Consider the following 15,735-nt stretch of genomic DNA (forward strand, 5'->3'; position numbering starts at 1 on the left):
AATGCCATGGTTAAAAAAGAAGGACCTGATGCATTGTAATTGGATAGTGATGTATGGAACTGACATGCCATTCATTTGAAAAATCCAGTTAATGCCACCTGCTTTTTGTTACGTAAAATCCAAAATATTTTGTATTACTCCACACTCACAGCTCTCAGATCAAAAAGTAGTTCGCTGTGTACCGTATACCTGTGGCATATTTGATGGTACAACTTTGATCAATTGTTTCGAAAAGCAGTTGAAACAGGAAGAGACCTCATCAGAAAATAAAGAAGCAGTAGAAGCAGCACAGACGAATTTTAACTTCCCTGAGGATGTCCTCTTTGGCTTGGAGGAAGAGGAAGAGGATGCTAAGAGCATCAAAAACACCCACAAGCAGACTGGCTGGGCAGCTAACCTATTAAAACAGTGGCTGGCCAAAAATGGCAAGGATCCTAGCTTTGAATTGGTCCCAGTAAGTGAACTCAATGATATCTTAAGAGAATTTTATTACACAATAAGAAATCACGATGGAAATACCTACAGTGTGGCAAGCTACAAGTCAATGCGTGCTGGCTTAAACCGGCATCTCAAAATGCCACCTTATAATCGTCAGATTTGCTTAATGAAGGACAAAGAGTTTGCCAGCGCAAACATGGTCTTTATGAGCGTGCTGAAGATGCTGCGCCTGCAGGGAAAGGATGAGACTCACCACCATCCTCCTATAGCTGCCGAGGACTTGCGTAAGATTAAGCAGTCTGGTGTGCTGGGTTTGCACAGTCCCCTGGCACTCGTCAACAAGGTGTGGTTTGATTTGCAGTTGCATTTTGCCAAGCGAGGGAGGGAAATTCTAAGAGATCTGGCTCCGGATGCATTTGTTGTTGAGAAGGACAAGAACGGGCGTCGATACGCTATGTTTAGATACCCTGGCAAAGGCAAAAACGGAGAAGATCCTCATAAAATGGGTAAAATGTATGATATGCCTGGGGACCCAAACTGTCCTGTTTTTTCCTTGGAACTTTATTTGTCCAAGTTGCCTCCAGAGCCCCCTGCCTTTTACCTGCACCCTCTAAAGCTAACATCAGAGCAAATGCAAGAACAGCCTGTCTGGTACAAAAGAGAACCAATGGGTGTGAACTACCTGGGTACCATGATGCCCAGGATAAGTGTGGCAGCCAGGCTCTCCCAGCGGTACACCAATCATTCTCTCCGAACTACCACCATCCAGCTACTCTGTGAAGCAGGACTGGGGCCTAGGGAAATAATGGCAGTGACAGGCCATCGCTCTGAGTCTGCTATTAGGCACTACTGGGGATCTGCAGAGGTTCGCTACAGGGCCTGGTCAGATATAATGGAAAATAATGCCCCCAATTATCGATATCGCAAGATCCCAAATGAAGCAATACAAGAATCAGTATCTGGTGCATCCACATCTTCTGTAAAACGTATTGTTCTAGAACAAAACAAAACTTTATTCCCTACAAAATCTGTCGTGCCACCTGGCACTAGCTCTGTGGCTTTAGTCCCTGAGGGACACCCAGCTCTGAATTGCAAAAGTCCGATGCTGTTGAACCACAGTTCGTCCAAGGTGTTTCTCCCCAAGAGCATGACCAGTTGGAACCTAATTGCCAGTCCCCTTCAAGGCTGTTGTAGCAAACCTGTCATTAGAAAGCATGTGATGAAACAAGAACCAATGACTTGATGCTTCTCTAATAGAACTGATTCCAGATTTATTGCTAAAATGGAAATATTATCAGGTTTGTTTTTTTAAATTGGTCTACTGAGGAAATTTCTTACGGTTTAGTTCAGCAAGTGTTCACACTCAAGAAGTGAGCTATGGAGCAGAAATTTAAACAGAGCAGGGCTTGGAGTTTGTATGACTTTTTGTGGCAGCTGGGTCTCTTCCAAGTGGCTGAGCAGAGCTATTTAAAAAACATTAAAGGGAGATACTGATTTCTACTTAGCTGAAGATACGCTTTCTTCACTAAGAGTGTGGCTTTTATATTTGGTGAAGAGTGTTATTTATCATACCATTTTGTGCCTGCTGGCACTCATGTAGCATCTTACAAATTAAGTACTTGATTACTGGGGAGCACCAAGAAAGTAGAAGCTGAATGAAATAGACACAGATGCACTACAGAAATGTACATACGCATGAAAACACCTGGAATTGCTTAACCACTGTCACCCTCTGTTCAAATTGTTATCAAACCTACCAGAGGACTGTGCCTTTATTTTCTTTGTTTTTAAAGTCTTTTTCTAAATTGATTTTCTCTGTGAGCTGCAGATTTGCATTACAGGTCTTTCCTTTTCCTATTTAATATTTTTGGCTTAAGATTCCAGTCATTCTGTTCTCTGAGGGCATTGTTGATATGTGTGGTATTAAAATTGGGATCTGTTTGGCTGTGCATGAAATGGGGAAAAAATTCTCAAAAGAGCTGAAAACAATTTCTTGCTTAGATCCCAGGTGATTAGTGCTTGTGTTGTCTCTGTGCCTAACTTATGAGAGGGTGTTTTTTTGTTTTTTTAATTTCCTCTCACCAACCCCCTTCATTACGTGTCACATCATCTTTACACTGTAGTCTTTGTCAGTATATATAATTCCCAAGAAATGCATCTTGCTCTTCCCCACTGAACCCTGTCCAAATATTATTTTTGGTTTTATCTTCTTCAGATTAGTACTGGTCCTGTCATTATATTTTCCATAGATTTTATAGTTGAGAAATTGTCAGCATAGTGGATGTGAATAATTTTCATCATAGATTCTGACCAGAGATCTTCCTGTAAATAAAAATAGAAAATTGGATATAAAATCACAGATTATAGTTGGTCCACTTTGGAATAAGACATAAGTGTAGCATTTAAAACTGTTTTTCATTATATTAACAATGAAATAGAAGTTGCTTTGTCCTTTTCAAATGTGTGTACGCATATGCACTTCACATTCACAATTTATCACACCGAGGACCTCACAAGTGTTCCTGTTGCTCAGCAGTGGACAAAATAGAGAAAAATCACAGCTGAAATGACAAATTGACTATGATAAACTCTTAATTCTGTGGAGAACTTCCTTGCTGGGATAGGCTTTCAAATTTTGAATGAGATTTATCACTCTGTTATAGGGTATAGTCTATATAGACACTGCTATAGTCTGTACAGAGGACTTGATGCCTGAATTTTGGAGTTTTTATCTTGGCTGATACTATTTATCTTTGTGGCCTTGTGTAGGTTATTCATACTTACTGCATCAATTTTCCAAAGTGTAAGACTAACACTGCTCCATTTTTGAATTGGTCATGATAAAGGTTAAAATATTTCAAAAGTTCTTTAGTGATCTTAAACTCATCTATGATTGAGATAGTTGATCAGATGTAATTGTTAATATAGAAATTATTTCTGCACAGTCCTACTTCCTTAGTAGGAGCAGTTAATTCATTACATCAATGGGTAGAGGAAAGAAAGCATGGATCATTTTGACAAGCCTAAAGTAAATCAATTAGAGATGGTAGAGAAAGTGATCCTTTCTAACAGTGAGAAGAAAAAGTGAAAAGAAACAAAGAACAAATATTTCTCAAAATACACAAGAACTGTGCAGTAATTTATTCTAGGATATTTTAGGGTAGAGTAGATTTCCTGATTTTAGGGACTCGTAGAATTAATAACTCAGTAAAACTGGCAAAATTAATTTCTAAATTTAATCTAAACTTTCATCAGAATGGGTATGTATTACTGTCCCCCCCAAAAGGAATGTTCCTGTCTTTGTCTCAGGAAGTTGCTTCTTCCAGCATATTGGCATGGAATGTCTACCCTCCAGGAACAAGAAAAGTATGTTGCCAGAAGATGATTCTGTGTTCCCCCTTGCTGCATACTGTGGTCATGCAGACCACACGTCCTGCTCTGGTTCTAAGTGTGTCTAGGTGATTTAGTGCAACAGCAAATTGCTGATGGCTTTGTTCTTTAACATTAATTTGGTTGGTGATTAAAATAGAAAAAGGGAGTCTCTTGACCAGTGTCAGCATGTCTCATTCTTTTTGATTATCATTTGGCTTCTAACTTCTGTTCTGTTGGCTTGTAATTGTGTATTTTTGGATTCTCATTTGTTAAATTCTAATTCTGTTGGCACCAACCATACAGTGTCCTCTTACTACCTTCAGTTTGAACCTGATACTTCAAAGCTACTGACTGCAGTATTACTACCTTCTGGGTATTTGTATGGGAGAATTTTTTTTAAATAAGAAAGTATTCCTCGTTTGGGCTGGAAGTATTATTGCTTCACAAGACCTGGGATCATTACTTACTAAGCTTTCTGGTAAATTTGAATTATTTCTAATTAGTAAGAACATCTTTCTAACCTTACAGGACTGAAAAAATCTTTCTCCTGTTTCCCCTCCCACCTAATGTGTTAAACAAATCTTTCCTACATGTATTTTATTTCTAGAAAAAACAGAAGTAAATGAAAAACTTTTTTTGCAGCTTTTGTGAAGTCAGTTTTGGCTGTGAGTACGGCGATATGAGGAGCAGAGAGTCAAGTTTCAAGTCAGTGCTGTTCATGGCAGTACAGGTTATGCTGTGTGAACATAATGAATTCTGTCAAAATGAATTGTACTCCTTAGCTGCGGTATCAGCAGAGAAACTCTAACAGCAGGATAACAGTTTTTGGGGGTTTTCCCCATTATTTTTCCACTTTCACTGTTTGGTGAACCAGCAGGTTAAGAATAGCTTGTGTGTCTAAACTTAGATTTATACTTTGGCTGCAAATTTAATGAAAAACTGCCAGTCATTTAAAATTCGCTTTAAAAATCCAAATATGACAAATATGCTTTGAAAAAAAATTAATCTCCTATGATTCTTGAATTTTCTAATTAGATCTTCCCTAAAATAAGACTATTTCATTTCAGTTGCAAAAAAATCCCTAAAAAGCAAGCCCAACCAAACAAAAACCCCTCACCAGAAAACACTAAAACCAAACATATGCACAAAACCAAAAAACAACAAAATCCCAAACAAACAAAAATAAACAACCCAGCACTTAGTCTAAGTCAACTAAATTAATACTGGCTGCTATGTTATTGATTAAATTCCATTTTCTTTGATGGATATGACCTGAAAACAGTGGAGAATGTCTGACTGGCTCTTATATAATGCTTTCATAAATTTAGTTTCATATCTCATTTTCTTGATTCAGCTTTGGTACTAGTGTTGTGAGTATAAAACTTGTTTTCCCTGGCTTTTCCTGCTATGTTTGGAAATCTCAGCTGTTACTTTAAGGGGTGCTCTAATTACTTTCTTTTTATGAAGTTGGCATGGTATCTTAAAGAATGTTACATTTTCTTTGCTTATATGCACCTTCTGTTACATGTACCATGTGAAGAGCTCCACTGTGCAGTGTCACATACCTGAAGGCATTGGAAGGATGCTTTGAAATGGAATTTGTTCTTGGGTTTGTTGTGGTTTTACTCTAGTACCTCTAGTTAATCTTGAACTGAACAGCGTTTCAGTAGTTGCTGCTTAGGTCAGTATAAGTCAAAGTTTTCAGTATGCAGCTTGGACATACGATTTTGCTGTATGACTGTTTCTTCTTTTCAGCCTTTCTCTCTGCTTCTTGCTCCAAAAGGAATGGCTGCAGGGATGTGGAAGGGGTCGTCTTTCATCTTTGGGTTTTTTCTTTGTACGCAGAAATTAAAGGGTTGTTATTCAGTCCCAGTAATTTTACCAATGGCCATTCCAGTGCCTTGGGTCCTTGAGCTGCATTTCTGAAGACATTACAAGCACTTAACTGTATTGGAGCAAATGTTACTGTTACAGAGGCAAAGGCACTTTTAAATATATAGCAAATCTTTAGAATGGTTTTAAAGTATTTTAGTACAAATCCCAGTTATAGATACAGGATTTATATATGTAATATATAAATACAGCTATGGTACACTCAGAGAATCTATGATAGCAGTTTAATTACACTGTAAAATAAAGTAACAGTGAACAAATCTTAACAGGGTTTGATCTGTTGAAAATGTCTGGCATAAGTCCATCTTCAAGAATGTTTGCATTTTATTTATTGAAACACCAGGTCAGGTGAACAATTTCTGGTTTTTTTCCTGTTCCCTCCTTCATGCACCTTATCTTCTTAACAAGTAAATTTCACTTTACAGCTACTATTAGTTTATTAAATAAAAGTCAACCAGTGTCCTATCCATTTCCCATTGTTTCAAATGTCCCTTGATTTATTTGGTTGAGCTACAGTTTAAGCTTTTTTGCTGACAGTTGGAAATTCATCTGGTAAAACATGAATAAATTTATAACTCATATCTCTTTATTCTGCAATGTGTAACAAACTTTGAATGTCTCTTGGGAAATAATGTGAGCAAAGTGGATATGTCAGCTTACAGTTCATAAGTAGCTGTTAATTCTGTGTTGTTGAAGCGTTATTGCTGAATATGTTTCCTTGCATTTCACAGTTTTGTCATTCAAAATAAACATATATGGTTATATATGTAAAATGGGCTGCTTGACTTTTGTCTCTGACCCTGGGGTTATGTTTGGGCTGTTTAAAATGCTACTAGCTCTCATCTGTGAGGTGGAACCTTTGCTGAGACTAATTAGAAAATTAAATTAGGAAGTTGTTAGCAGGACATCATGTAGCTGAATTGGATGGCTGTTCTAAGTAACACAGTTAAAGTGAATCCACTTTTAGAGTGATTGTCTTTTCCTGTGACTGTGTCTGTGTTACTTAAACTACCCCCAACTACTGAGAGCAGCTTTTAATGAGCAAATATATTTGCATATTGTAGGTTCAAATTTGTCATTTCAGGCCAAAAAATTTGGGAGAGATATTAAAACAATCTCACCGATTATGCCATTGCTCCAGATATGGATAACAGCTTTTCAAAGCTGCACTAAACTAATCTGAGAAGTATTATAAATATATTTCCTGTTCAATAAGATGGCGATCCCACATGATTCTGTTGGGAAACTGTCAGTGAGTCTTGGGGAAATCAGGTAGATGTTTCACTTTCAAGGAGTAAGAACCAGTAAAGAGACCTGTGTGTGTGTGTGTGTGCTCGCGCACACGCATGAATGTTTGTGTTTATTATATATCCTTTTAACTCTGGTAAAGGAAAAAGAGAATCACAGCTGTAGAAAATCACTTCTAGTATTGTGTCAGGTGTGTTTTTGTAATGAGGACTAGGATTACTACCATCTAAAACCAGCTGATCTGGCAAACAGTCTCTTGTTTGTGTTCTTGTTAATAGGGGTAGCCAAGCCAATATCTGCTCTTTGCACTAAAGAAAGGAGTGGGTATATAATACTTAGGGGTTACTATTACTGGTTGTTAATTTTTTCCATGCTTGCATTGTTCTTGTTCTGTAGGAAGTGTTGCACAGTACCTATTACAGTTACCTAGTACAGTAAGGGGAATGGAGAAATCATGTGAATGCAACACATGAAGTGTCTGTTAAATGTTTTTGAGTAGTACACAAATTTGCAACCACACACTAGCAAAACATCTATTGCAGCACTGAAATTTTGTGTAAACTTTGATCTCAGTAAACTGCTTCCTTTATTACATTATCATTTTCCTTTTTTATCTTGCTAAGAGATGACAAATATATTTGGTACCTGGTTGATTTTCATGACATCTTTGCAAGGCTGGAATAACTACTTGAATTTTGTGGGAGCTACTGCATTGGAAAAAATGGTTGAGGAGTGATAAATCTGACAATAAAACAGTCTGTGACTGAAATATGCTCAAAAATATATTAAAAAAGTGGTTTTCACAACTGCTTAAACTGTGCTTGAAGTCTGTATACAGATGACTTAAAATGAAATATGGACCTTATAATTATGCATACAAACACAATATTGTCACCCTCTCTACATGTATCCAATTCCCAAGATATATTTTTAACATCACTCCCCATAATTTAAGATTGATTTTGCTATTATATAATGCCTTGGTGCATCATGTATTATTGTGGTGGTGTGATGCTTCATGAATTTTCTGGTTACAACCTCCAGATTTTTTTCTAGTTTGTTATAGTAGAAACTATTAATAAAATTGTCTGCACTGTGATAGTGTGCCACACCTAATCTTCAGAATTTTGATCTTTACTACCCTGAAATTATTTTTTTGTTTTGCGATGTATTTTTTTTTCATTGTTGCATTTTTTTTCCTTAATTTTTCACTTACACATACTGAAATGTTCCTTTATGAAAAGCAGGTGGCATTACAATCAATAACCTTGTTATCTCTTTGTGATGAACTGAACTATGGCGTTATATAATACCAAAATATTTTAAATCACGTATATCATATGTGAATAGAGAAGTGCATATTCAGAACTTTCTTCAAAATACCAATTTGTAGCTTTTGGTTTTTCATTTGGTACAATACATGTTGTTGAGCTGTTCCATTTGAGTTTTAGAGGTTTCTTTCCCTGTTTTCTACAGTAGTTTGCTATTGGCATATATGTGCTATGGTGTTTTAACTTTTCTGTGTTAAATTTCACAATTACAGTTATGGTGAGAGATAACTTATTTTCTCAATATAATGCCTACCAATATGTGCTTTGGTCTTTAAATTGTCTCCTTTCTTACTTTTGTTTTCCTTGGAATAGAAGAAAGTTGTGCAGATGGGTGTCTGTAAAAAAAAGCTTTTACTTTTCAAAATTGCAAATTATGAATCAATACAAATCTAATTTGCAGCACTAATTATCTGAAAAAGTTGCTGGATAGCAAGGCTAAGGTAATATTCTTTCTCCCATTCCAATGTATTTTACAACACTGTAAAATATTAGTCTCTGCAAGTGGAAAAACATATATAATGCTACTAGCCTGTCTCAACATCCCTACTTTTCTAGAGGCAGATGAGGAAACTGCTTCAGAAGCACTTGACCACCAGAGAGAGTCTTTCATTTTGTTGTGAGGCTGATGCCCTTCTGATTCCTCTTTATTAATATACTGTTTGCTGGTATGTAGGTTAATCATTTGATATTGCAGTCAATGACATGGGATATTAGACAGTCTTCCAACAGAAGTTCCTAATTATAAAGCATTTGCATTGGTTTTATTGTAAAACTTAATTGTAATGTCAAGTTTGGGTGACCCTGCATTTATCCATTTTTGACACATTCTGTGATTTTTATTACCTCTAAGAACCCCTTTTCTATTATATTTTCTGTTTAAATTTCTTTAATATCCATACGATATTGGCTTGAGAAAGTCAATATATAATTATTTATAGATCTATATATATAATATATATAAAATATACATACTATATAATTTATATATTGATAATATATCAATATATGAATATTTCTTTCTCAAGGAAAACTGTCTTATTGTTGCTTTTTCCTAGTAATTATCCCCCATAAGTATATCTTACTTGTCAGTCCATCTATTTCTCGGTACTTTCTTAAAAGGTACTTAAAAGGACTTCAGTGGCTGGGATTGGAAGAAAGCAGAGGTATTATGTTGATTATGCATATGCAGTAGAAAATGCATGAAATTGTGAGCATAGATAATTTTTACTGATTCTCTGTAGAAAATCCTGAATTCAAGAGCAATTACTAAAACATGAACAGAGATTTTGCATAGCTAATTAAAATAAAGTCTTGTTTTTAGTAGTTTTCATGGTCAAGAAAATCTGAAAGTGTTACTTTTAAGCAAAAGCTTTGCAGTTAGTAGAACACTTAGAAATACCGATTTCTAATGTGAACTAGGAAAAAAATGAAAAATTGAATAGTTGCATTCATTTGACGCATACTTTTCATTGTATTCATTTCCATATGCACTATAAAGCAGTTTTCATGTAAATGATGAAAAGGACTTGACAGGTTTCACTCAGATACTTGAAAGGGACGAGCATTTACGCTTTCAGTTTTATCCTTTCTTCTAAGGTCTTTTAGTTGCTGCTTTCACAAGTTCTGTGCTTGCCATTAAAATACTTTTCCTTCACACTTGCCAAGTTAGATGCTTGCATCTGACACACAAACAGATCCTTTCATGTTGGTAATTGCAGTAGGTGTGGACATGACTGTGCAGGCTAAAGCAGCTGGGGTAGAGGGGCTGCAATTTGACAAGGTTTTCTTTGAAGAACACACTTTTCAAAACAGATCAAGATTGTAAATGTGAAGGGCCTTCTCAGTGGGCTGTTTTCAGGAAAAATGCACAACACTGGGAATAATGAAGTAACTTTGCAGTACACTTACCCCATCCTTCCATATTTGTGGTAGTGCAGGCTCAGTTGCTCCATGGCCTTGTTATTTTCTTTTCCCCTACTACCTTTCTTCTTCCTCCTGCTTCCTTTTTCACCTTTATTTCTGCTCTTAGTCATACCTTGTAGCACTTCCCCCACCCCGTTCACCTTTTCTTTTGCCAAGTTACACGTGTTGTCTTCGGCTGGATCCACATTAGATTTTGGTATGAAATGTTCAGTTACAGGACACATTGCTTTTATGCAAAACATTTTAATTGCAATTTGAAGTGCATCTACCAGCTGAAGACTATATAAATATGTGGCCATATGAAAACTGGGAAGTTAGGAAAAGATTGTCTTGTATTTTTCTTACTTTCTTCCTAAAAATTTTTTACATATGTATTTAAAACTCTGGCATTTCAGAGTGGGATTTTTTAGGTTGAATTTTTAATTCTATTTTTAATTCACTTTTCTTGTTCCACTGTTTCATGTTAAGATTGTTACACTGCTGACTGGCATATGAAAGGAGAAATATTTAAACTAAGGCAGCTCAGATACAATTGTGATTAACTGGACAGTTCAGTCCATGATGTTGGACTGATAGTTCCAGGCTATATGAGCTTTGCTGACCTGCTGTGATAACACAGGTACAAAATGGCAATGTAAATGACAGTATTTTGGAGGCTTTCTACTTACTTGGAATTTAAAGGCACATACTTTAAGATACATGAGCTGTAAAAGGCTAGAAAAGGGGATTTGGTAGTTTACATTTCTTTTAAATCTCAATGTGAACTTTTTATGCTAGATTACTAGAAATTGCCCAGATGATGTTTTAAACTATCAGTTTTAAGTGCAGCTTCTGTTTGGTCTGGAGATGCATACGCTGGTTCTGACAAATGATGACAGGTTGGCTTGTGGGGTTGTTGATTTGGTTTGCTTTGGTTGGGTTTGCTTGGTTTTGTGTTTGTTATTTGTAACGGTGACATTTTAATATATACAAATCACCTTATTTTGTTATGGTTGTTTTTTTCTGTTTCAGCTTATTTGTATTCTAAGGTGGGTGTATCCTTTGTTACTAAGACTTGCTAGGCAATATGTGAACTAAACCTTCAGGCATATGTTTGAGGTTCTCATTAATGGTTTTAATTATTTCACTAATGTGGCTGCATTGATAGAAAGGTGTTAAAATGGCATCATCTGCTCTTCAGCAGAGATCAGCTGAAGGAGTTTCTTGTTGGCTTCTTGTGTTTGGAGATAGCTAAAAAATGATAGCAGACCAGAATGCTTTGACTACACTTTTCTGCTTTACCAGTTTCTACCAAAATGCTTGCTGAAATCTAATATTAGGAGCTGAAAAACTTGTTTCAGTTTTTGACACAAATGGAAGTGTTGTTTATATGTGACTGAAAGCCCAATGCCAGGCTCCCCCTGACTTCATCAGGGCTTCAAGTATTCTGAAGCTGGGTTCTAATTTAGCTCAGAGCAGCACATCTGAATCTCCGTTTCTAATGTGTAACATGGCAATCTTCTTCAAAGAATCGCATTTCCTCCTTTTTACAGAAGAAAAGAGCAGTTGTTTCTCTGTAGTCTTTAGAACAGAACTATGTTTGAGGAAACTGGAGTTTTCACAAGTCCTTGTACTACAAAAACTTCCCTGAGAGAATTTTGGGTAAAATAGTCATGATACTAAAAAAGGGTGGTTATATTTTCTTGTTTGGTTGGTCACAGGGTTTTCTGAAAACTCTTAATTGCATTTCACAATGATGACCTCTGGTTAAATTTGTAAGTCTTAACCATTCTGGTGGTGTCAGTACTACAGAAACATATGGGATAAGGTGATAAAGTTCTCTCTCAGATCATGTACATGCTTAATTTTACCATGGGAAAGTAGTGTGGACCAGTCCTCTAACACCTGATTGCCAGTTCTTCCTGAATTTTCATTCTCAAATCTGAGATATTTACAAGTATATGAAAACTGTGTGTGTGCCAACACTATGGGATACAGAAATGGATCCTCTTCATGAGTATAGATGGATGCTGCAAATAGTCAAAATCCTGACCTTTTATGACATGCATAATGAGCAGCATGTTTTGTGTGGGGATGCCCGGCCTACACCATGCTCCTCTAGGTGGGAAACACAATGTTCAGCCTTTCGGTTTTTCAAGTTTCCTTAAGATTTTCCTGTACCCCTGAATTTCATTTGAGAGAAATGCATGGTTGGTGAAGTAGGGGTATCTAGCTGGGGAGGCTGGAGATACAGGACTTCGTGGTGTAGCGTGTATCAAGTACAGGCATCTGCTGGGAGCAGCTGGAATGTGTGTCTTGGAGCAAGGACTGGGGGTGTACCACAGAGCTCCACTCAAAGGCTGCCCTGCAGATCTGCAGCTTCTAGAGTGGGCTGCAGAAATAGCCTAACTACTTCTGGATAGCTCCTGTTGAGGAGATTGCTGTCCAGGGTAATTTAGTAAAAAACCTTGAATAGTGTGTCTAGCCAAGAGAAGGTCTTTCTTCCTGAGAATTGTATGTGAAATAAACTGGCCAGGAGACAGACTGCTGTTTTATGCCTTTATTAGGACTCAGCCTTGGGGTGGGGGCCTGAGGTGTCACTTGCACCACTGCTGCTCCCACACTGGCAGCTCCAAGGAGGAGGCACAATTCAGCTTTGCAACAAGCACTGCAGAGCTGGGGCTTCCATCCTCATGGGAGTAACCAGCAAGGCTGTTGTTCTGGCTCATTGTCCAAGGGGGTCAGTCCTTTCCAGTCCTCTTGAGGTCATGGTGATGCAGGAAGATGGTTTTTAAGCAGGCTTAGGTGATGCAGGAAGACGATCTTTCATCATAGCTTGCTAGAATATGTTTCTTTGTCTTTTTATTCCTTTGCTAGCTCGTTGTTTTGCTGTCTTGCATGTCTTAGTTTGCATATTACTGGGGCACACAGCCCCCTGAGAGTAGCTTTGTTACACGGTAATAGGGAAGTAAGGGAAGGGGTAGAGGTATGTCTTATAAGAACTCTTAAAACACTTAAACAACTGGTAAGTAATTAACATTACTAACAACTATCAGGGTAAACAAGGAGTACAACAAAGAAGGTTTACAAATGGGACAAGAACATTAACTGTACACAACTCAACACTTACAGTATTTTAACCAGGGTGGATTTATTGAGAGATTTTATTCATGACACATGTATGAGACCTTACTGGCTGAGTTAATTTAATAGTTGCCTGTTTAACTAACTCAAGATTTTGGCCTTCCAGACACATCAAAATAAAGAAATGCATGCTGTGACACTTTCTGACTTGGAAATTCAAGGAACTTTCTCAACTGGCACAGTCAAGTAGGGCTTCAAAACTAGCTGTCATACAGGGTATTTTTCTAAGGGTTTTGATTTCCTTGCAGAGGAGGAATTGAAAGGAAATTACTTCAAACTAATGTATTTTTTAGTGGGAGCAAATTAATAGCTTGATATTAGGTTTTTCCTTTCTCTAGTTCCTTTTAAGTCTCCATTTTTAAATCTGCTTTCTCCTGGTGGAGAGAGCCATGGTTCAAAAAAAAAATGTTGGCTGGGAAGATCATCCAGTTGGAATGAAATTCCTCTTGACTTTATGTTAATCAGTTTATCACTAATTATTTTAATGTGCCTTTTTCTTAAGCTGTTATATCAGTGGTTAAATCAGCTCACCATACTAAGAAACCTGAACCTAGGAAGTATTTTAAATAGCAACATCTCAACAGAAGAATTCCATGGTTGATAATTCTGAAATACATTTCTCTATGTATAGGAAAGATGAGTCCCTATAGGGATCTCTTCTATCAACTGTGAACATAAGTAGTTAGATATTTCTTACTTAAATTTGGTATTGTATTTTCAGAATTTCATTAGTGGCAGCATCAGAACTTAAGGCAAAAAGAAATCAAGTTGTAATAATGGATAATAAAGAGAATCATCATGTCAGGCATTCCAAATTCAGTGACTGATAATTCAGGCAGCTTCTACTTGCATTTAGTAATCATACAATACCTCTTTTTGCCTCTCCTCAGAGCCTTACCTGTGTGAGAATTGCCTTTCAGACTTCCTTAAAGGCTTTATTTTACCCCAATGAAATAGAGCAGATAATCTCAGTGCTTAGGCTTTGTGCATGTCACCATCTGACTGCACAAAAAAATCTCTAATATTCCTATCTGATATTCCTGTATTCCTAATATTCCTATATACTAGGGTGTATCATGTCAGCATTTGTACAGACAATGTGGGTCTGATAACTTACGTTTTTTCCCATGTTAATTGCTCAAGAGGTTTTTGGTAATTACAGTGCTTTTGTAACTCTTTGTCTATCCTAAGGAAACTTGTTGACTTCAATCTGTAGATCTTTACCACTTCAGTCCAACAATAAGTGATAATCTCTTGCACAAAACAACAACAAAAAGAAGAAACCTCAACTAATTTTTGTAGCAGTTTTAAGGAAGTAAATCACGTGGGGTTTTTTTTCTTAGAAAGTATCTTTAAAACCACAGAAATATATAAGACCTCCCCTATTTTTCTCATCATCTAAGGGAAGATGTTGGTGATATCCACAGTCTGACCAGCCAAGGGACAGCAGTTGATCTGGAAGATAAATTTTGTTTGGTGGTAGTCTAGGGGTTTTTGTTATAACATTGAACATAAAACCTGGGCAATAGCTTAAAAGATCCCTTTATGCTCTTTAAAGAGAATGTTAAAAATAGGTTTGTAGAATAATAAATGCTGAAATTTGTCATAATGGGTGAGAATACAATAATGGAATTACTGAATACAACTGGAGTTTTCTGATGGCCTTTGATGTGTTTTTTAAGAATACAAGTTCCAGTGTAGCTTTCCCTGTTTCTTAATGTGAAGTCAGTGTCTTTGTAAGTACACAGGCAAAGCTGTCTCAAGATAAGTGATATATTGTCCTGATGACTGCTCTGTCAGAAAGTTACACCACTATAGAGGAAAGGACAGATTACAGATTACAACCAGATTAAAATCTTAGGAGTCATAGCTGAACTATACTTCATAACAGCAAATTTTTATACATTTACCTGTAAAACAGCAATATCCTACTATTCATCAGGGACTTTTACTTCTTACAAAGCTGAAAATAATTTAATACTTGTTACTGCAAAGCATTCGTTTGGTTATCGCCCATTTTTCAAGTCCTGGGATATTAGTCTGAAATTACCTTCTCTTGCTCATTTCATCAGTTCTTTTCTAATAAGTATCAATTCTGTGACCTCTCCTGAATGTTCAATATGTGTCCCTTTCCCACCTGTGTTCCCTGGATTTGCTTTTGCAAAACAAAGGAGTTTTGTTTTTCAGAGCGGGAAGTTCACAGGAAGTGAAACAGGAGGTGTCATTGATCTTACACTGGATGAAGAGGATGACAGCTGTTCTCAAGGTAGGTGAAAAATACATTCTTAGCTGCAGGGATAGTTTAGCTACAAGTGTTCATTCTATGAATGGCAGAAAGGAATAAACTTCTGTTTCTGCTTAGTGGTGTTTCAGCTAGATAGAACTCATTAAAAAAATTCTGTTAGGT

At 36.8% G+C, this 15,735-nt stretch overlaps 1 protein-coding gene across 22 annotated transcripts in view; it reads left to right on the forward strand.

Moving 5' to 3' along the window:
* ATF7IP (activating transcription factor 7 interacting protein) overlaps positions 1-15,735 on the forward strand; it is an 84,314-nt gene that overhangs the window by 52,716 nt on the left and 15,863 nt on the right. For 19 of the 22 annotated variants that reach the window (XM_015627117.3, XM_015627121.3, XM_019006592.2 and 16 more), the window contains 2 exons: positions 236-454; positions 15,516-15,594. In XM_015627117.3, the coding sequence (XP_015482603.2) occupies positions 236-454; positions 15,516-15,594 (298 nt within the window). The remainder of the gene's footprint in view (positions 1-235; positions 455-15,515; positions 15,595-15,735) is intronic. The other 3 variants (XM_019006594.2, XM_019006595.2, XM_019006589.2) reach the window with 2 other exon arrangements.

The sequence above is a fragment of the Parus major genome, chromosome 1A (assembly GCF_001522545.3).
Source record: "Parus major isolate Abel chromosome 1A, Parus_major1.1, whole genome shotgun sequence".
NCBI classification, from domain to species: domain Eukaryota; kingdom Metazoa; phylum Chordata; class Aves; order Passeriformes; family Paridae; genus Parus; species Parus major.